Source organism: Prenolepis imparis, unplaced genomic scaffold (genome assembly GCF_030444845.1).
Source record: "Prenolepis imparis isolate NDT839.2.m4 unplaced genomic scaffold, iyPreImpa1.0 SCAF_2, whole genome shotgun sequence".
Lineage (NCBI taxonomy): Eukaryota > Metazoa > Arthropoda > Insecta > Hymenoptera > Formicidae > Prenolepis > Prenolepis imparis.
In genome coordinates, this window is record NW_028141160.1 from 1,074,709 (window position 1) to 1,096,094 (window position 21,386).

The 21,386-nt window shown below is 37.2% G+C and overlaps 1 protein-coding gene across 1 annotated transcript; it reads left to right on the forward strand.

The window, feature by feature from the left end:
- Positions 1-9,407: 9,407 nt before the first annotated feature.
- Positions 9,408-14,425, forward strand: LOC145947455 (uncharacterized). The gene is made up of 2 exons (XM_083057228.1): positions 9,408-10,339; positions 12,073-14,425. The coding sequence occupies exons 1-2, from the start codon at positions 10,261-10,263 to the stop codon at positions 12,510-12,512; spliced, it is 519 nt and encodes a 172-aa protein (XP_082913354.1). The 5' UTR covers positions 9,408-10,260; the 3' UTR covers positions 12,513-14,425.
- Positions 14,426-21,386: the final 6,961 nt, after the last annotated feature.

Below are 21,386 nucleotides of genomic sequence, written 5' to 3' on the forward strand. Positions count from 1 at the left end.
TATTTGATACGTAAATATATAATAAATTTTTTGTGAATAATATTTATATATTACATAAAAAATAATTTAATAAATATAAATTAAGAATTAAATAGGCTATAAGAGCCGTGCGCGGATTTCGGTGTGTTGATTCCACGAAATTTAATTTTTTCGTTGGAATGAAATACTTGTGCACGGGGCACGAATAGCTTAGAGGTAAGAGCAGTCGCCCGGCAAGCGAAAGACTCGGGTTCGATTCCCGATTTAGCGACTTTCGGACCAATATTTTTCTCGCCTACATTTCTTTAGGGGGGTCAGAGGGGATCATCGGAATCTAAAAGGTCGAATCGAGATTATTCCGAAAAAAGTCTTGGCAGCATACCAATTAAAAATTCGTGCCCCGTGCACAAGTATTTCATTCCAACGAAAAAATTAAATTTCGTTGGAATCAACGCACCGAAATCTGCGCACGGCTCTTATAGCCTATTTAATTCTTAATTTATATTTAATATAAAAGAACCTTTAACAATTCTTAGTGTTTAAATTAATAAAATTATGTCTTAATTACATTGTTAGAGCAATTATATTGTAAAAACAGATTTTTTATTAATTAAGAGAAAATGATCTTATGATACAATGAATATAAATTACTTATTTATAATTCAATTTGTAAAATGAAAGTAATGTATAATTAAACAAACAATATATAAAACAAATCTATTATTTTCTTTCTTGAACAACGACATGTATTATAATCACTGAAATCCATATTTTCAATAGAAATTCACTTGTTGCATTTCACATAAAACTGCTAGATATACTTCTGTTCGAATTTCAGTTAAAATAAATTTGATTTAATAATCGAACGAGCGAGATTCTCGTTTGTGCCTCGGTCTCGTCGCGGGTCGCTATTTACTTTTTTTTTGGTGTTTTCGATCTCGCGACTCAGTGCCTCACATTCCTTTCTTCGCTTTTTCAAATCCCACGCTATTCGACGAGCCGATCGTTCGACCAAGCTTTGAGCCAATCAAATCGATTTCTTGCTTTCCAAATTCTCTTTGTATTCTCGGTCGTGAATATTCGAGTCAGTCTTGCGCCCGCTACCGCCAGCCAAGCACTTGCTTTTCGCACTCGGCTAAGAATCTGCGATTCTCTCAAAATCTCTCCGTCGGATTCTGTCCTGATTCTTGTGGAACGGAATTCGCTAGATTGTGCCGTTGATTAATTGAACGATTGTGAAAGTAACTCCACTGCATGAGAGAATTGGCTTTGTGACTCTAAAAGAAGTAATACAACTCTTTATTTTTTGTGAACTCATATGATTCAAGATATTTTTTTGATTTTGTACTTTGTGTTTATGACTGTTTATAAAGTGCCTGTTAATTTGAATGACTGAACTACTTATTTTCTCTATTGCGATCCTACTGTTCTTTAGTGATTCTGCGGAATCACGCCACATCCCCTCATTGCTCAGCGCTGGGCGATTCAACAGTCATATCGATCGCGATCAAGATCAAAATATCGCGACAGAAACAACTTCAAAACAATTGAACTTTTAAGATATAAGCAGAAATGTCTTTAATCTATTTGTTTGGTAGTATTTTTCTCTGATAATTTTGAAATAATTTTTAATATTTATTTACTGTTTTTTTTCGATAGTTTTTTAGTAGTATTATTTAACAAATTTTTCAGTAAAATTTGATGTCAATTTTCAAAATTACAAAATATTACACAGAATGTTGTCATTTCAAGTGATTATTCTATGTACTTTTTTCTTGATATCATCTAATCAAAGCTTATTATTCATTTTTTTTGTTATTATTAATATTGTCAAAAAGTCTAAATGATGTTTCTATTTTGAAAATAATGACAAAATTATATCCAATCTAAATAATTTCCGCATAAATATTTTACCTTTTTTCGCAGGGCTTTCCTCAATCCATATTTTATTTGTACGTAAATGTTGGTTTTTTTCTTTTTATTTCTAGCTCTTGATTTTTTAATATCATTTTTACTCAACAAGATTTTATTCAAACGTTTTCCGATTTTGCCCTTCTGAATCAGGAATTCACACAGGTACGTATTGTTAAAAGAAAATTATGATAATCTTTTTGTAATTCCTATTAACGTTTTACTTTGATACGACATTACAGCGTGTATAGTCGCCATGAATTTTGAACGAATTTAACGATCTGTTACATGTACAACATTCTATGTCTTGTCCGGACTTATCGGCAAATAAACATCAAATACTGTTTATGTTTATGTGTATATGTTTTTATGAGAGTTACTTCGCGGCGGCCAGATGTGGCAGTTCATGATTGAGTCTCTTATGATTAATTAACAATAATTCTCTTTTCTATCAGAAATGAAATACTGCAAACGGTTACAATGCCAAATTTCTAGGCAGGATAAATCAGATAGTATCGTTTTAATTCATACTTAATACAGAAACGACAGCTGCAGACGTTACAAGCGTACGATTCCTAGATCTTACCTAATTCTATACTGAATCGCACTTTCGAAGATATAATTTTTTTTCCAAAGCTATCGTGTCTGATTTTTATTCCATCCCAATTTTCGCGTTATTCGTATGACGCTTCAATGTGCAGTTTGTTTTTGAAAGATCCCTTCAGAGCACTCGAGCATTGCAGATGTTTTTTTTAAATCTTCCGACAACAATAAATAATTATTTGAAATACAAATTGCAGAAAATCTGAACGTCAATTTTGAACAGTAACTGGAGCAATATTGCAACGTGTACAATCAACATATTACTCCTCGGACTTAAAGACATTAAGCTTAAGTATTAGCAATAAAGTGACATATACGCGATAAAGTTGCATATACGCTTTCCAGATACTTTGAAAAACACACAATAAATTTCGCATTCACTTTTACGTATTGGAAAAATCTTTGTACACTCACTCCAAAAAAAAGCGGTACACTTAAAATTTGGGAAAAAATTATCAAATTTCAAATGACAATAACTTCGCAAATAATAAAAATAGAAAGGTTTATAAAAAACGAAAATGAAGCTTGGAATCTCTACTTTAAGATTCTATTTATTTTAATATTGCGAGATAAATTTATTGAAAATGGCGAATGACAGAACGAGAACATGCAAAAATGAAAAATAGTGGTCCGAGTTCGCCACGGCACATGGCGTGAGTCAAATGTCGTAACTCAATGGGATTAAAAGCATATGATAGTACAGTCTCCTCTATAAAATGCTTTTTTAATCATCTCGATACGATGATTTTTCGCTGAGATATTCACATTTGAATACAAAGGCAACTTTTTACTTTAAATGCGAATAACTCTGCGAAAAATCAATCTATCTGTCGCAAATATAAGCATGCCTCTGTGTGTGTGTGTGTGTGTGTGTGTGTGTGTGTGTGTGTGTGTGTGTGTGTGTGTGTGACCAAAGCGTGCACATTTATGCCAGCAAGACATATGCAATTGCGGCGATAATATTCAGCGTGACGGCGGATGAGTTCGAGCTGCCGGCCTGCGCGTCGGCGCAAATCCGCGTGCGCTCGCTCTAGCGCGTCGTCAAACATCGCGCTCTCTCGCTCCAGCGCGTCGTCAAACATCGCTCGCTCGAAAGACCGGCCGCTCGAATCATCGCGAGAAAACAAACGCGCGGAAAACAAACAGCTTTGTCCTCCGGCTTGCGAGAGAGTCCTTTATCGCTCCGTCACGAGACCAAAATTGATGATCTCATTTTGGTACTTTCTCGAAGGTCGGAAAGGATAAAGCTGCTCGTTTAGCGGCGATCGCTACCACTCGTCTTGACGTCGTTCGTACCGATAGATCGCAGTTCGCAAAACAAGTCTCTTTTGTCATATCGCACTTCCGGCTGATAAATAAGCATCGCGCAACGATTGCACTTCTCGCAATCGCCGTGTATCAATCACTGTACATTAACTGTAAATATAGTGCCGTTTCAAATATTCTTTGTGTCGTTCGATTCTGTCTTTCTTGCACTTTCTATCTTGAATTCGCATCCACGCACTACACCGCAATTCGCGCACATTAACTGCACAATATCATACTATAGAGCGAAGATTTAGTTCTAAAAATCCAGTTTTAAAATTGCTGTATGATGACTTTTAACGGAGTTATGAATGGTCAAAATGAAAATGACCACTTTCTCTTCAATTCTTGATAACTTGATAAGAAAAAAATCGAAATTTAAAATTTTTAGATTTTTAGATTATTTGAGATTTAAAATAGACGAATACATACATGTTTGGGACATATTTATTAATTGTTTATATTTAATTATAATTAATGTCTTAAGTAAATAATAGTTTAATTCATAATAATGTTTACATTTTCGAATAAAAAAATTTAATGTTGTCAAAATTACTTATTATTTTAAAAGGTTTAAAAACTGCTAAAGTATTCATTGTCAATAGAGAATTAAATTAATAAAGAAAGTGATAATCAAGTGCACTTTTTAATTAAGTACTAATAACCATGTGTGGCAACATAAAGGGGGGTGATGTGCAATTCAATGGAGTAACAGGCGGGCACTCGTTACACGATTGCTCTAACGGAAATAGAATGCGAGTATACGACTTTGCCGCTAGTCTCGATATGTGGGTCAGTAGTGTGTTATTTCCACATAAAGACATTCACAAACAGACTTGGAAGATACCCGGAGAAAGAGGAGCTAACCAAATAGATAGATCATGCCCTGATAGATAGAAGGCACGCATTCTCCGTGTCAAAAGCTGCCGCGGAGCCAATTGTAATTCAGACCATTTTCTGGTTAAACTGAGATTGAGACAGAGACTGTCGCTACTGACAATGAGAAAAAGTAATAATTTTAGAGGTACAAAATGGAACACTGAAAAACTTTCACAGTCGGAGGAGACCAGAACTCACTACCAAAACAGTGATATCCGAGAAGTTACAACACGGATATCATATCAGCAAAGAGCAAGACTCGCCAGATAAGCATTGGAAGAAAATACAAGCAATGATCAATGATGCAGCAACCGAGTCCATCAAAAAGAGGAATGACGGGGTTCGCAAAAAAAAAAAAAAAATAGTATGATGAAGAGTGCAGAAGATTTAACTCAAGGAGAACTAAGGCAAGAAACAGGCTCTTAGCCAGGAATACACGAAATAATCTACAACGTTACAGAGAACTAAGAATAGCGGTCAAAAAGGAGATTAGAAGAAAGAAGAAAGAGTTCTTAAAAGCGAAAATCTCTGCAATTGAAGCATCTCACGCACAAGATAGGGTAAAGATGTTCTACAAAGAACTAAAGGCACATAGCACATCTTTTCAGCCCACACGCCGATACCGGGTTTCGGTAATTTTAAAGATGTTATGTTTAATAAAAGGTCCGCTGGTGACTATTTGATGGATATATATAACAAGTACAAAAATGAATCTATGATTGGAATATTCACTAGAAAAACACCCATCCTTATTGTAAAAGATCCAGATTTGATTAAGGATATTCTCATCAAATATTTTTCTAAATTTGCCGACAGAGGACTTCCTGTTAATGAAAGAGTATGTAAAAATATTTTAAACTTATATTATAATATTGGAATTATATAAATGTGTTTCGATAACTTATTTGATACATTTTTTTTTCAAAAAATCAGAATTATTGTAAATCGTGACATTAATTACAAATTGAGTTTTTTTAATCAATTTCGTGTAATCTAGTAAAAATGTTCTTAAATTTCGAAAACTTACTTGATTATAATTATGTCTTTATATTATATTGCAGGCTGACCCATTGTCGCAACATCTTTTCGCTTTGGAGCCTAAAAGATGCCGACCTTTAAGAATGAGATTGTCGCCCGTTTTTACATCCGATAAATTAAAGGAGAAATTAATTTAACTACCCTGTTGATTAATTTATTAGCGATATATAAAAAAATAAAAAACATATTTAAAGGAGATGTTCTCTTTAATATCGGAATGCGCCGACCATCTTCAACAATATATAGATAAAATAATGAACAAGAACGATAGAATGTCGCGAATTGACGGGCAAGTATATACGACCGATGTAATCGGTAATTGTGTTTTCGACATCGAGATGAACGCTTTGTCGGACAAAAACAGCGAATTTCACAGGATGGAGTAGATATACTAGGCCAATTCTAACCCGGGTCCTCTGAGGGGGGTGCGGGGCGCGGGGGTATCTCGGGGCGCGGGGGCTGACGTCATGCGGGGCGGGGGGGATCTCGGAGGCGCGGGGGCTGACGTCACGCGGGTGGAGGGAATGTTTCGACAAAGAAGGGGGAGTTTTCAGAGTGCAATATTTGTAGATGGTATCTTTACGACTTTTTTATGAGGGATCTTAGACATTTTCCCAAAAAGGTATAGAACAAGCGCCGATGTCCGGCTGCTCAAACTTGTCAACGGAGCGTTCTAGAGTCCATTAAAACTATGTTTTTTTCATTTTATGTCCATAAAATCATTAGGATATTATGGAAAGGAAAGATGATTTTAGGGCCGACGCTGCGACGAACATGTCGAAACGTGATTTAATAGGCCTCTACCTATTTGCGTTGACGTTCGGCAGCTTTGTACCCTCGCGGAAAATCTCCCATAAAACGGCAGCGAAACATCTTCCTTAATATTTTTTAAGGAAGAATGCAACGTATCGGCGCCATCGTTCGGCTGCTTGTAACCGGAGCGCTTTAGAATCCATAAAACTATGTTTCTCATTTTATGGACAAAATGTCCATTAAATGTCCATAAAATCATTAGGATATTATGGAAAGAAATGAAGATTTTAGGGTCGACGCTGCGACGAACATATCGAAACGTTATTTATATAGGTGCAAATGTAAAAGCGTTGACATTCAGCAGCTTTGTACCCTCGCGGAAAATCGGTCATAAACGAGAGCGAAACATCTTAATATTTTTAAGGAAGAAAAGCGATAATTTTGAGAGGAATGGGGATTGAAACTTATGGAGAGAGTCTGTCTCCGCATCAAAAAGTCTCTAGCATTCGTATAGCACAGATCAGAGTAAAAGAAATGGATGAAGATATTATTATGACTGAGGATAGTGATAATGACATAGAAATTATAGATACTGCGGAAGATAGTGATAGAGAAGAAAATGACATAGTGAGTGAATCAACAGACTCCGATTATAATAGAGAAGAAAATGACATAGTGAGTGAATCAATAGACTCCGATTATAATAGCGAGCACGGCGGGGACTTGGATATAATTGAACAATTATTGGGGGTGTCTGTAATCAGCAACATAAATGTTGTAACGAGGGTGTGCGCTATATATTCATATTATATACCTGAAGATTATATTAAATTATGCACTGCTTGTGTAGTACGAAATGTGGAACTATTTGTAAACATTTGTGCCATACGCGTGCATTGTATCACTTCTTATGAAGTGATTATAGAAGAGTGGTGCAGCAATTGTCACGCTCCGCTGCATCTGATATTCACGCGGAACATGTGTCCACTTTGTAATCATTGTAAGTATCCGTTTTATATTTATAATAAATTAAAAATTTGAAAAACCAAAAGTAAAATTCACCGTTTCTATTTTCAGTATAAGACGCAGCCTCCACTCTACTACCTCACCAGTCATCGCTGCAATCACTGTAACCACCTCCATCGCCCGGCCACCTCACAGCCGCCGTTGCCGCTAGCATTTTTTTTTTAAATTTTATATTTTATATTAATTTTTATTCATATATTTTCATTTTTATTTTATATTTTCTTTTATCCATTCAATTTCATACTTATATCTTTGATATTGAGAGCCGATAAAAATATTCTTAATTTTCTTTTATATTAATTAATATTTACATTTTATTGTATTTTTTTTTATATTCTTTTATATTATATCTATTTTTAAATTTTACATGCTTTTATATTTTTAATCACACACACACACACACACACACACACACACACATTTTATAAATAAAAATTATTATTAATAGAAAAAATTCTCTCTTGCGAACATCTCACGCTCTCCTAAGCGCTATCTCTCTCGCAGGCCCTAACCTCGCGCTATCTTTCTTTCATATACCTCGCCGTAACATCTCTCTCCTTCACGTTCGCCTCACACCCTCTCTTTCTCTCGCGTTCACCTCGCGCTCTCTCTTTCTCTCCTAAGCGCTACCTCTCTCGCAGTCCCTAACCTCGCGCTATCTCTCTCTTTCATGTACCTCGCCGCAACATCTCTCTCCTTCACGTTCGCCTCGCGCTATCTCTATCTTCTCTCGCGCTACCTCTCTCGCGGTCCCTAGCATCACGTTCCCCTTCCCCGCATGACGTTATCCCCCGCAAGGACCGCTACAAGCTTCGTATGAGAGCTGGGACTGCTTACGGGTGGGAGGAAAATGGAGAATGGAAATGCGTGTGAAGAAATTATGTCATGATTTAAACTTAAAATCTCTTTATTCTTCTCTCTTTTATATTTTTTTCATGCATATTATGGAGTAAAAAACTAAAGCTACCAGCTCGCAATCGATGAGCTGATGCTTAGTGAAGGCGTCGCTAGCGCGTATTATATTTGGTACTTTTTTATTATCCGTTACATTAGACGCGATATTTGAAAATTGTGTAAATTTAACATCGACTGTCTTGGTAATTTTAACCCATCGATCAAAAGATACATCAATGCATGGATCGAGATCGAACATACGGTGTAACGTCGATTCGATCATCATCATTCATACATTTGAAGATTCGAGACTTATGAGTTTGACGTATGATTAATCGTATTGTTAATCGTATGAACTCGCATTGTTAGCGGTACAACGCTTATAAAACTGTGGACATCATTAGAGTCATTCCGAAGAAAATTTTTAAGTGTCATCGAATATGAAATTCTTATGCTTTTATTCCATATATTCCTACAATTTTTGAAGATCTTACATTGAAAATTATTGTATGGAATTCACAAATTTGACATAATAACTTTATAAAAGCGTATTTATTTCGTTCTTAAATCGGATTTTTTTTTTAATGCAAAAAATAATATTATAAAATCGTAAATCCCCTTACTAATCTTGATCATTGAATAAATCTCACCATTTATCTACATTTCCCTTCAATCAGAAATTTATATAAATTTAAAATCATACTATATTATCGTATGCAATTAATTACAACTGCGATTTAGTGCGATTATATATATTTATAATAAAAATGGAAAAATGTTTATATTTGTTTTATTTGAACATAAATGCATAACGAGAAGACTAGAGGAGACCGGGGCTAGTAGGTTCAGTTCAAAGATATTATAAAATACCTCTTTTGTTATAAAATATAAATTTTTTTTGTTTTGAACACGCGTTTTAGATTGGTCATCACTCTAATTAAATAAAAATATATTATATAACTAATTTTTATCAGATCTATATTGATGTTTTATTTCTTCTAATATAACAATATTGATATGTGTGCAATTGAAAACTATTAAAATCATCAAAAAAGCCCGATCTCTAAAAGTTAATAAATTATATAATTTTTTCCGTGATTAACGTATATGACACCACTGTGCGACATCTCTCTCGCGCTATCTCTCACGGTCCCTAGCCTCGCGCTATCTCTCTCTTTCGTATACCTCACGCTCTCTCATGAACGCCTCGCGCTATCTCTCGTAAACGCCTCACGCTCTCTCTCTTCTAAGCGTTCTCATGGTCCTTTCCGCAGATATAAACAAAACAGCGTATGACGTATAGCATTACGGTGAGCGCTGATGTCCAACCGCTCGAATTTATAAACAGATATTTATTACTACGATTTATCTGAGGGGATGGGGCTGAAGCTTATGGAGAGAGGGTCTGTCTCTGCGATGTTCATCACAAAGTTTAAAGCAGTCGCCGAGCTAAGTATCGCTAAGTGTCGTCGAGCTAAGTTATTAAGTGCAGTGCAAAATGCCTTTTGGATCGGGAGACATTTTGGGCCCAAATTTTTTTTAACAAGAATGTCCTTTAGGACTTCATAAATAATAGACATAATATCTTGGAAGACCCACCTGCTAGAAAATTTATTGAGGACTCTGTTCCTTATATTCACAATGTCGGTAAGTTTTTATTATTATATAATAAATTTGTTTATTAATATTATCTACTAAATATATTTGTCGATTTTCAGAAGATAACCGAGGAATCCGTTCAAATCGGTGGATACCTTAATTTTCGGCATATGGAACAAGTACGAAATTATCGGTGGTGCGATCGGCGGGAATTGGCCGAGCTATGGGACGACGCGGAGGGGATCGTGGAATGGGCACAGGATTACTGGTGAGATGACGTCTTCTGCCTCAGAAAATTGTTCGGCGAGGAATCATATCCTCCCGAACCTATCAGGGAGGAATTATGGGTCTAGTGAGTATCTCTTTTTAATTTTAAAAATTATTAAAATAATAAAATAATTAATAAAATTTTTAAATTTTTTAAGTTGTTTTTATATCGCTAGTACAATAATCAAAGGGGTAGTTGTAAATTAATCGACCAAACTAGCCAAAATTTGTTTATTTAATAGAAGTTACGACGCTTCGACCATATGGTTGTGGTCCTTTTCAAATATAAACTGAAATAATAATTAATTTAAAAAAAAACGGTTTGAATACAAAAAAACAGTAATATACATAAATGGATTTGCTATAAAATTTTGAGTACATACGTTCTTATTGAAACACTTCACAAATTTGAGTTAAAACAAATCATTAACATCTTGTTGAATTTTAAAGAGAGAGAAACATTGTATCAGTATGAAACTTTGTCAGTGACTGAAATATAAAAATAGGAAACCAAGCTAAACGACCTTTATTATTTTGTCATAGATTTTATTTAAGCTATCTGTGTCCTTTTGTAGGTTTTGTATTATTGAATTTTTTAATATACAACATTTCCGCGATTTCTCTCTGTTTCACATATTTCTCATTATGTAATATATTAGGTTTTGTCCAAATCTCTCAAATTCATGTCCGAATTCCAACTTATGTTTACTTATAACGGAATGATTGGTTTCATGCAATTTTATATTGTTAAAATGCTCTTTCACTCGAGTACGTAAGCGCCTTTTTGTTTGGCCGATATATGACGCATTACAGTTTTTGCAATCTAATTTATATACAACATTAGTTCTCTGATCATTATGTAAACTATCTTTACCACGTTTAATCAATGTATTTAGTTTTTTTTTTGTTATTTTATAGACGTTGAAGCCCATGCCACGCATAACACGACATAGATCATAACTCACATCTTTAGCATATGGCAATGAAATAAAAGATGTTCTGTCAGATTGTCCACGATTCATATCACAATCATTATTGTGATAACGATTTTTTAATATATTAATTCTTTTTTGTATATGTCGTTTGATGATGTGTTTAGGGAAACAATTATTAACTAAGATATCATTCACCATCTCAATGTTTTTATGATGGAAAATGGCATTGGATAGTAGAATGACATGATCAACCAGATTATAAATAGTATTAATTTTATATTTTAAAGGGTGGTTAGAAAAAAAAAAGTTTATATATCTTCCAGAACATGTAGGTTTCCTGTACCAATTAGTAATGAGTCTATTGTCAGAACGAATGATCGTTGTATTTAGGAAATTAATGGAAGAACTGACTTCAATTTCATATGTGAAATTCAAGCGTTGGTGGTAATTATTAAAAGTCATTAATATCTCATCTGTTTTTGTACGTGGCAATATAGCAAAAACGTCGTTTACATATCTATAATATATGGGGACAGTGAAACTTAACAAACTTAAACATTGTGTCTCCAAATCATCCATCACAATGTCTGCTAGGATAGGTGATAAAAGAGAACCCATCGGGCTGCCAAATATTTGTTCATAAAACTGACCATTGAAGCTGAAACTAGTTGAATCTAAAATCAATTCTATCGCATGTAAAAATTGAGCTAAATTGAAATTTGTGTTCTTAGCAATGTCAGTCCAACGTTTTTTAATGGCATTTAAAACCAACTCTTTAGGAATATTTGTGAATAATGAACTAACATCTAAAGATATCATTATATCATTATCATTAATAAAAGTATCTTTAATATTTTTAACGTTTATCGCTCGTTTATCGCAGTCTGTAACGCTAACTCAGAAACGACTACGAACGGGTCAGAAACGACTACGAACGGCTCAGAAACGGCTTTGAACGGGTCAGAAACGACTACGAACAGCTCAGAAACGGCTTTGAACGGCTCAAGGACAGCAACGAACGGCTCAAGAACGGCTACGAATGGGTCAAGAACGGGTCAAGAACGGCTCAAGAACGGCAACGAACGGGTCAAGAACGGCTCAAGAACGGCTACGAACGGCTTCGAACGGGTCAGAAACGACTACGAACGGCTCAGAAACGGCTTTGAACGGGTCAGAAACGACTACGAACGGCTCAGAAACGGCTTTGAACGGGTCAGAAACAGCTTTGAACGGGTCAGAAATGGCTTCGAACGGGTCAAGAACAACTATCTTACGGTAGCGGACGATAAAGAACGGCTATTGAAGAATGACAACAGGAAATGAATGATAAAACGAACAACAAACGGCGATCGGGAAAACCGATAAAGCAAAGAAGCAACATAGTTTGGAGATACAGCAGTTTGTGAACGAACTGCACGCTCCGGCGAGAAAAAATTTTCCCCGAAGACATGTCATAGTGCGGGATATGATGACCTGTGACAAGCTGACATCGTCGAGATGCGTCCGTATTCTCGTTTCAATAGAGGTTACCACTCAAGAGTAAAGATAAAAGCGAGAATACGGATGCATCTCGACGATGTCAGCTTGTCACAGGTCATCATATCCGGTATCCGGGAACGTCCCAGTTGCGCACAGAATAAATCGGACACAGCAGGTTGAATGAATCGGACACAAGCCCAATCGGACACAATAAGAAACGGACACACTGCGGTTGGAGTCGGACACAGTGACAATCGGACACAATGCCAATCGTACACAGTGACAAATGGACACATTGTCAATCCGACACAGTACCAATTGCACACAAAAGGAACCGGACACATGGTGGTTGTAAACGGACACAGTGTCGATCGGACACAGTAAGAAACGGACACAGTGCTGATCGGACACAATAAGAAATTAACACACTGCGGTTTGAATCGGACACAGTGACAATCGGACACAGTGGCAAACGGACACATTAACAATCGGACACAGTGCCAATTGCGCACAATAGGAAACGGATACAGTGGCAAACGGACACATTAACAATCGGACACAGTGCCAATTGCGCACAATAGGAAACGGACACAGTGGCAAACGGACACATTAACAATCGGACACAGTGCCAATTGCGCACAATAGGAAACGGACACAGTAAAAAACAGACACAGTGCCGATCGGACACAATAAGAAACGGACACACAGTGGTTGCAAACGGACACAGTGCCAATCGGACACAATAAGAAACGGACACACTACGGTTGGAATCGGATACAGTGACAATCGGACACAATAAGAAACGGACACACGGTGGTTGTAAACGAACACATGTTTTATGATAGTTTTGCTAACCTTAAAATAAATAAAAAATATTAGTTTTAAGGACTTGTGGTTTTTTTTATAATAATTCTGTGTACGAAGTCTTTTGTTTTAAAAATATATTATATATCAAATTAGATGAAAATAGTTAGTATAAGAATCGCGTTTTTAATTTATATACAGAGTGTTTCCGAAAAAGTGGGCAATCTCTCGTGAACATGAATAGATAAAAATAAGCCCATAAGTTCCTATAAATTTTTTTTCTATAACGCATCTTTACAGAGATATTTGTCTTTACAGTTAAAATTTGAAAAGTATTTTTCTTAAATAATTGTTATATCTCTCTGTAGATTTTTATAATTTCTAATTGTAACCGTAAACACTATGACACAACCACGACCTAAAAACCCACAAAAGAGAACGCAGAATCAGCATTTCAAAAGATATAGCGCGCGCCTCGAAATCAAAAACGCAACCGATTGCATACACGCGTTAAGACATCGCGACACATTCGAGATCGCAAAACGCAGACGATGCAAAACCGATTGCATACATGCGACACATTAACCGAAAAACAAAACCTACTTTCGGGTAATATAAGCGCGCCTGATTAACTCCTCGGGGTCGTATTCCGAACCGAGGAAGACAAGTAAGTACATCTAATCTACTGCGAGGACGCGCTGCGATTCGACATACCAAAGAATTGTACACGTGAGTTGGAATAAACTCTTCTCTTGTGACCAAAGTGTTCTTTTCACCACCCTCGACACTCGGAGTCCTAACTCCTAAGACGAACGGACCCCTCACAGTATCCTACAAATCCCGTTGTACCCTGAGAGGCACAACAAAATGGTGGCAGCGGTGGGATACTGATACTGAGCAATAAAGGATATCTGACAATACAAGATTCCTGACAACAAGAGAGATCTGCCAAGTAAGGATCTGCCAACATCGTCAGTGCTCGAGGACCTCAAAAAGGAATACCGAGAGAAGCTGCAGCGGACCAGAACAGGACCACCCAACCACGAGACAGCACAAGGAACCGACCAACAGCTGACCGTGCGAAAACGACGAGCGAGCGAAAGAAAAATGCGTATCATTGTTATACTGTAAGTCAGCATATTGTATAATAATATTGCCTGAATGTCGGCACCGTCAAAAAAGAAGGTCACGTTTCAACGACCACGTTTTTTAAGCGCACCAGCGAAATTAGCAAATAGATTCGGGTTCGTAACGCCCGTGCAAGTAGTAGAAGAAGCGGCCCGCGATATTCGCGATAGCGTACGAAAGAATCTCGAATCCGAATACCAAGGCGTAAATCCGCGCGAACCGGAAGCTCGCGAACCCGAAACCCAAGGCGTAACGGACAACCAGTCCTCGCCGCATAATAATAACGAAGCAGGACCGAGCAATATCGATCGAACAACGGTTGATCGGTAAGACGAAACTACTCCCCCGTGTCGTACGATAGTAGTATTTTTGAGATACCTGACGGAAACACTATGACACACCCCACGGTCCCGTCCGACGACATAGATAGAGAAATCGAGCGTATGCGAACGCAGACTAGGCATGGCGCCGCCGCCCATTACGAGGATGCGGGACGTCCTAGCGAAGATCCGAGCAACGCGGTATTAGTCGAGGTTTTGCAGAGCTTCCGAGAAATGCAAGAGGAAATGAGACACCTCCGCGACCAGATGCTGGACCTACGTACTAACCGGGAAGACTTAAATAGAACGCGAATAATACACGAAAACCCCTATGCCGACATCTCATATGGACGAACCATGAGCGATGTGCGCAGGCAAACCGCACATCTGCATGGTTTCTTACGGCTGAAAGAAGCGCGAGACATGATACCTGAGTTCGACGGAACCTCCCAAGCCAGACTTAAAGAATTTCTAAGCGCCAGCTCCTACGCTATAAAAAATATTAACCCAGTAGACGAAAAGACGCTACTAGAAGCGATACTCTGCACCAAGTTAAAGGGGAAGGCTATGCTCGACTTTGAAACACGCGACATAAACAACTTCGCCCAACTTAAACGGGAACTGGAAATCTGCTATCTAAGCAAGAGGAGCACTACCCATCTTCAGGTGGAATTCAACATCCTGAAGCAAAAACCCGGCGAAAGCGCCCGGGAATACGGACTACGCGTCGATAATTTAGCCATGGAACTGTACGAATCCATGATCGAAAGGCAGGCTTTCGGCAGCGAGCGCAAGCGCATTATACTCGATACTCTTCAACAACAAGCCCTGCAGAACTTCCAGATAGGCCTCCAGGAAAACATCCAGCTGATGGTACGAGCACAGCATCACACGACGCTACAAGACGCCATCGCACAAGCCAGCGCGGAAGAGAAAGTGAAGGGCCCGACAGAGCAGACACTACGACCCCGGACCGACCAGACTGCTTCACACGCAGGACACATCAATAAAACTATACAGTGTCACAAATGCGGGAAGACAGGACACCTCGGACGAGACTGCCGCACGAGCAGATACGCCAACAGATTCTCCTTGCCAAAACCACAAGGGAAAATCAACGCTGTTGAGAAACATTGCACATACTGTAAAAAATCAGGTCACGGTCGTAACGAATGTTGGAGTCTGCACGGACGCCCGGAAAATACGCAGACAAGGACAAACGGAAATAAGAGCGCCCAAGGTCATTCTAACACTAGTGGACAACGAAAGAAACATACAACACCGGAGGATGAAGAAGACGAGGAAAACACGAAATGGCCGAGACCCGCGGCCGAGTATCAAATATCGCAAGTAATCACACAACTACCCACTACTACAGGTCTAGATCTAGTGACTCTGCCCATACAAGAGGCAAAGAAGGGAAGGTTAAATTTACTCTTCGACACCGGCGCAACAGTGACCTTAATTAAATTAAGAAATCTAAAAGGGGAAGCCATGATCTACGAAGAGAAAATGGCATTGACCGGAGTGACGGGACACCAGATCCAGACCATAGGCAAAATCAAGGTAGTCATAGTCACAATAACCTTGAAGGACCGAAAAATACGGCATCCTATCTACATCGTGAAGGACGATTTCCCCATCGACTACGAAGGAATCTTGGGAGTAGATTTCTTGCAAAAGCACAAGATAACGTGTGATTACGACAAAAAACAGCTACAACTAGCAGAGACAATATTAAAATTACGCCCGTACCTCGCGCTAATGCTGAAGCCGCGAAGCGAAACAATCATCCGAGCCACCACCGACTCGAATAAGGTAGGCGTGGTGCGCGCCGAGGAAATGCTGCCCGGAGTATTTATCGGACACTGTCTCGTAGAATCAGAAGAATTTTCATGCCCGGTTAGCGTTATAAATACAACCGAAAAATACATTAAAATGTCAACTCCATGGGTAAACGTCGAGGAAATTACGAACACGGTGGCTCGAAGAGAGAATGTCCCGCCCCCGCAGGAAGCGCCTACACTCTCCCGCAGAGAGCAAATAAAAAATTTACTCCGACTACAACATCTCAATCAAGAAGAAGAAAAAACATTGCTTCAAATCTGTGAGGAATTCGGTGACGTGTTTTACCTTAAAGGAGACGTGCTGACTTGCACTCCGACTACGTCACACGAAATCGCGCTCCGAGCTGACAGTGCACCTGTAAATGTACGCCCATATCGATTGCCGGAGAAACACAAAAAAGAAATAAATAAACAAATAGAGGACATGTTGAAGGACAAGCTAATCCGACCTAGTAACAGCCAATGGAATGCGCCTTTACTTGTGGTCCCCAAAAAAGCGGATGCGGAAGGAAACCGAAAATTACGCATAGTTGTAGATTTCCGGAAACTTAATAATTTAACCATAGGCGATTCTTTTCCAATACCGAACATAACGGATATACTAGACCAACTGGGAAATGCAAAGTACTTCACCACCTTGGATCTAGCGTCGGGCTACCATCAGATACCCATGGCCGAGCCCGACAAATGCAAAACTGCATTTTCCACACCGTATGGACATTACGAGTTCAATCGAATGCCATTCGGGTTAACGAACGCGCCAGCTACATTCCAACGGTTAATGAACTCCGTGCTGACGGGACTACAAGGGATCAAATGTCTCGTATACTTGGACGATATAGTAATATACGGTAACAGCCTAGAGGACCACCACATGCGACTCGCCGAGGTTCTCTACAGATTACGTAAACACAACTTAAAACTCCAACCAGACAAATGCGAGTTCCTTAGAAAGGAAGTAATATATTTAGGGCACATCGTAACAGAAAAGGGGATCATGCCTGATCCTTCCAAAATAAACGCCGTACAAAAATTACCCACTCCCACCAAAGCTAAGGAAATCCAAGCGTTCATAGGTTTAGCAGGTTACTATAGAAAATTTATAGAAAATTTCTCAAAAATTGCTAAACCGTTGACAAAATTAACAAAAAAGGAAGAAAAATTTGAGTGGAACAGCGAACAGCAAAACGCATTTGACACGTAAAAAAATAAATTAATTTAGTGACGGGAATTGAACCCGACTCGTAGTACGTACACTTAAGTCCGTGGTTATCACGTTACTGATTGTGAGTCGGGTTCGATTCCCGTCATTCGCACTTTTTTTTTATTATTTATACAAATTAGAATATTTATTCATGTAAAACAAAATTAATTCAACAATTTTTTTTAATATGCACTGTCAGAAAACAATTTTTTAAATGTACTCAGGAAACTGGATATAATTTTTATTTAACTTATAATCTGATTTTACACCTTATATTTAATATATATCATTTTTTATATATTGCCCAAAGTTTAACGTCATAAAATTTTGTCCTTCTCGAATTACGTGGAACGCTACGCGCGAAAGGCGAAATCTCGTGCCTGCCGCCGCACGAGTCCACGAGACGCTCATCGTTGGTGAGACAAAGCCAGAGCGATGGATTGTTGATCCTTGTCTGACTCATCTGTTTAGTTCTCAACTCGGTTCTTATCCGAGTAGTTCGGACATGAACCATATCACGGATTCGAACCATTTACCACGCTTTTTATCGAGCGTAACGACGTAGTTTATATACACTTTCTCAGGGGGCGCATTAGTACACGCGTCCGCTGAATCGCGGTGGCCGCTCTCATGTTTCTCTCTGCTCCATATATGCGGCGGACTCCGGCAAATGCTGCGGTGACCAATCAGGAGCCAGGCGCAAGTCGGATTCCGGCAAGCGCCGGCATGCCGCACCGCACTTGCGTTGAGATCATTCGTCTGACTTCGAGTTGCCCTACTATATATACTGTATATACTGTGCCATAAGTCGAGAAAAAGATGACAACATAATCGCAATTTTAAAGATTCCCTAGAGAGTCTTCGTCTAACTTCGAGTTGCCCCCATATATATACTGTATATACTGTGCCATAAGATCGAGAAAAAGATGACAACATAAAATCGCGATTTTAAAAATTCCCTAGAAAGTCACCGTCTAGCTCTTTTTCCCTATTGCTTATGACCTATTGTGGACTCGGCCTTTAGATTTTTCACGCATGTGTACTGGAATTTTATAACCTCATTTTCAACAGCCGTCATTATAGGTTAAACTGTAGCAGAGAGAAGAATGAGAGGGGCCACTCCGCCGTTTTTCGTCCAACGCTTTTTCTAGCTGGTACAGTGGCGCTAACTGGATCCATTTTAGAGCCGGCGGAACTACGTAGCCAGATCCACTTTCGGTGCCACAGTAAAACGACCGATTGGTTCATATCCGTGTTAGATCCACTTTTTCGACTATAGCAAAGTCTGAAGATTCGAGTTCGATTCCATATGGTCCAACTTTTTTTTTATATATAAAATATAGTATTAAATATATTTTGTTAAAGCAATTAACAACATTTAAATTTAAAATTATTTAGAATGCTTTTTTTAAGTAAAAAAGTACCGGTCGCGTTTTTTTTTTTTTTTTTTTTTGCTTGGTGCCGGAGGGGAAAATGCCTACGGCGCATACCTCGGGGTCGGCCCCGGGGTTATGTGGGGCTTGCACCCACTAAAAACCCCCTCATGAATTATTTAAATTGAAAAAAATCTGTAATTGAAATGTATTAATTATGTATAACATTAAAGAGAAAATATTTAACATTAATATATAAGAGGAATATCGTAACATATATATTTTTTAATATAACATTTATAATTAAATTTTATCTTTTTCAATGTAGAACGCATTAAAAAAATTCAGAATTTTATAAATAATAAAAGTTAATATGTTACATATAATTTTTGTTGGCATATATTAATAAGCATGACATAAAGATCGCAATCACACCCAGACAGCACAGAATATCCAATGGACGTCCAGTTTTGGTTTTTATTTAGTCCAAATGTCCATGGATATAATATGAATGTTTTAAGAATATCCAATATTAGACGTTCAAAGTATATTATATTTAAACGTTTTAAAAACATTCATTTTACGTACAGCACAGAACATTTCATTTACATTGCAGCAATATTATAATCTTACAAGTTGCAACGTAATATTGGAGACATTATAAGAACATGTAACTGTAATATTTTAAACGAAATATTACTGTAACATTCCAAAAATATTATAAAAACAGTATTCATTAATCATTAGTTCTTTTATTTACCGCTATGTGACGCACGAGGCGCTATCTTTCCCGTATTTAAGATTTGTTATGAGAATTATATATAAAGCTTGCAAATATTGAATATTAAGATTATATAATACGCGAATATCCAAGTATTACGGATAAACAAAATGAACTTACACAGTTTCAACAATTTTTTTTCTTGTTTCTTTTGGATGTTTGCAAGATTTCTGCAATTTTTTGATGCTGTATATGTACTAAAATAGGTATATTCAGTACTCTAAACTCTAAACATATAAATTTACATATATACCTACACCTATCTACTATAAAATATACGTTCAATGTTCGAAGCAGGTCCAATTTTAGTTCGTTTAATCCTTAAAATGGACATGTTTCGATTGTCCAGAAAAGTAACACTGGACATTTCTAAAATGTCCTAAAGATGTCGAAGGCTCTAATATGGATGTTATAAATACGTACAAAACGTCCAATATGTACATTTTTAATACGTTTTTAAAACGTCACTGTGCTGTCTGGGCAGTTTTGAAACAATTGCATAAAAATCTAAAACCAGCAGGTCTTATCACGAAAAAATCTATGTAATATAGATTTCCTGTAAATAAATTTCCTTCTCTAAATAAAAGTATATACATATCTGTAAAGCTGAAATTATTTTTCTTTGTTATCCTATCCGACAATAAATTTTAAATAGACCTTTAATTTAGAAAATTAATTTATAATGCTTCAGTAAATATTTATATAAAAGTGCTGATAGCGTTAATATTTTGATATCAACGTAATGGTTCAAAATGTGTTCGTTCTATCACCCTGAAGGATTTTTTTAAGTATTTCTTTGAATGTATATAATACATATTATATATATATAAAATATATATTAAATGGCATTTACAATATATATATATATATATATATATATATATATATATGTTATATTCATAAATGAATAATTTGAAAAATATACATATATACGAAAACGTCATGTGATCGGTGCTTTTCTTTTGTTAGCTTTTGCGTTGCTTTTGTTAGAGAATAAGTGGAAGAACTGATATCTCGGATCAGTATACGTTTAGCTGCGGTACGCGAGACATGTTTTCTTCCTTCCGCGAGATATAAGTATACGCAATATTCATTGTTTTTGTTTTCGCTGTTATTGTCCGCAAAGGATTTAATACGCGATTTTAATCAGTGAAGCATACGTATACTCATATACACGTGCGAAGTGTATCGCATTTAAATTATATAGTTTGTGTTAATTAAAAAGTTTTTTTTTATTGTGTTTCAACTTTAATATAAGAAA

Excerpts from the sequence above, each read along its gene's own strand:
- LOC145947455 (XM_083057228.1), top strand. The coding sequence starts at position 10,261 with ATGACGTCTTCTGCCTCAGAAAATTGTTCGGCGAGGAATCATATCCTC. Across the intron at positions 10,340-12,072 it reads AGGGAGGAATTATGGGTCTA|TCTGTAACGCTAACTCAGAA; the intron begins GTGAGTATCTCT and ends CGTTTATCGCAG.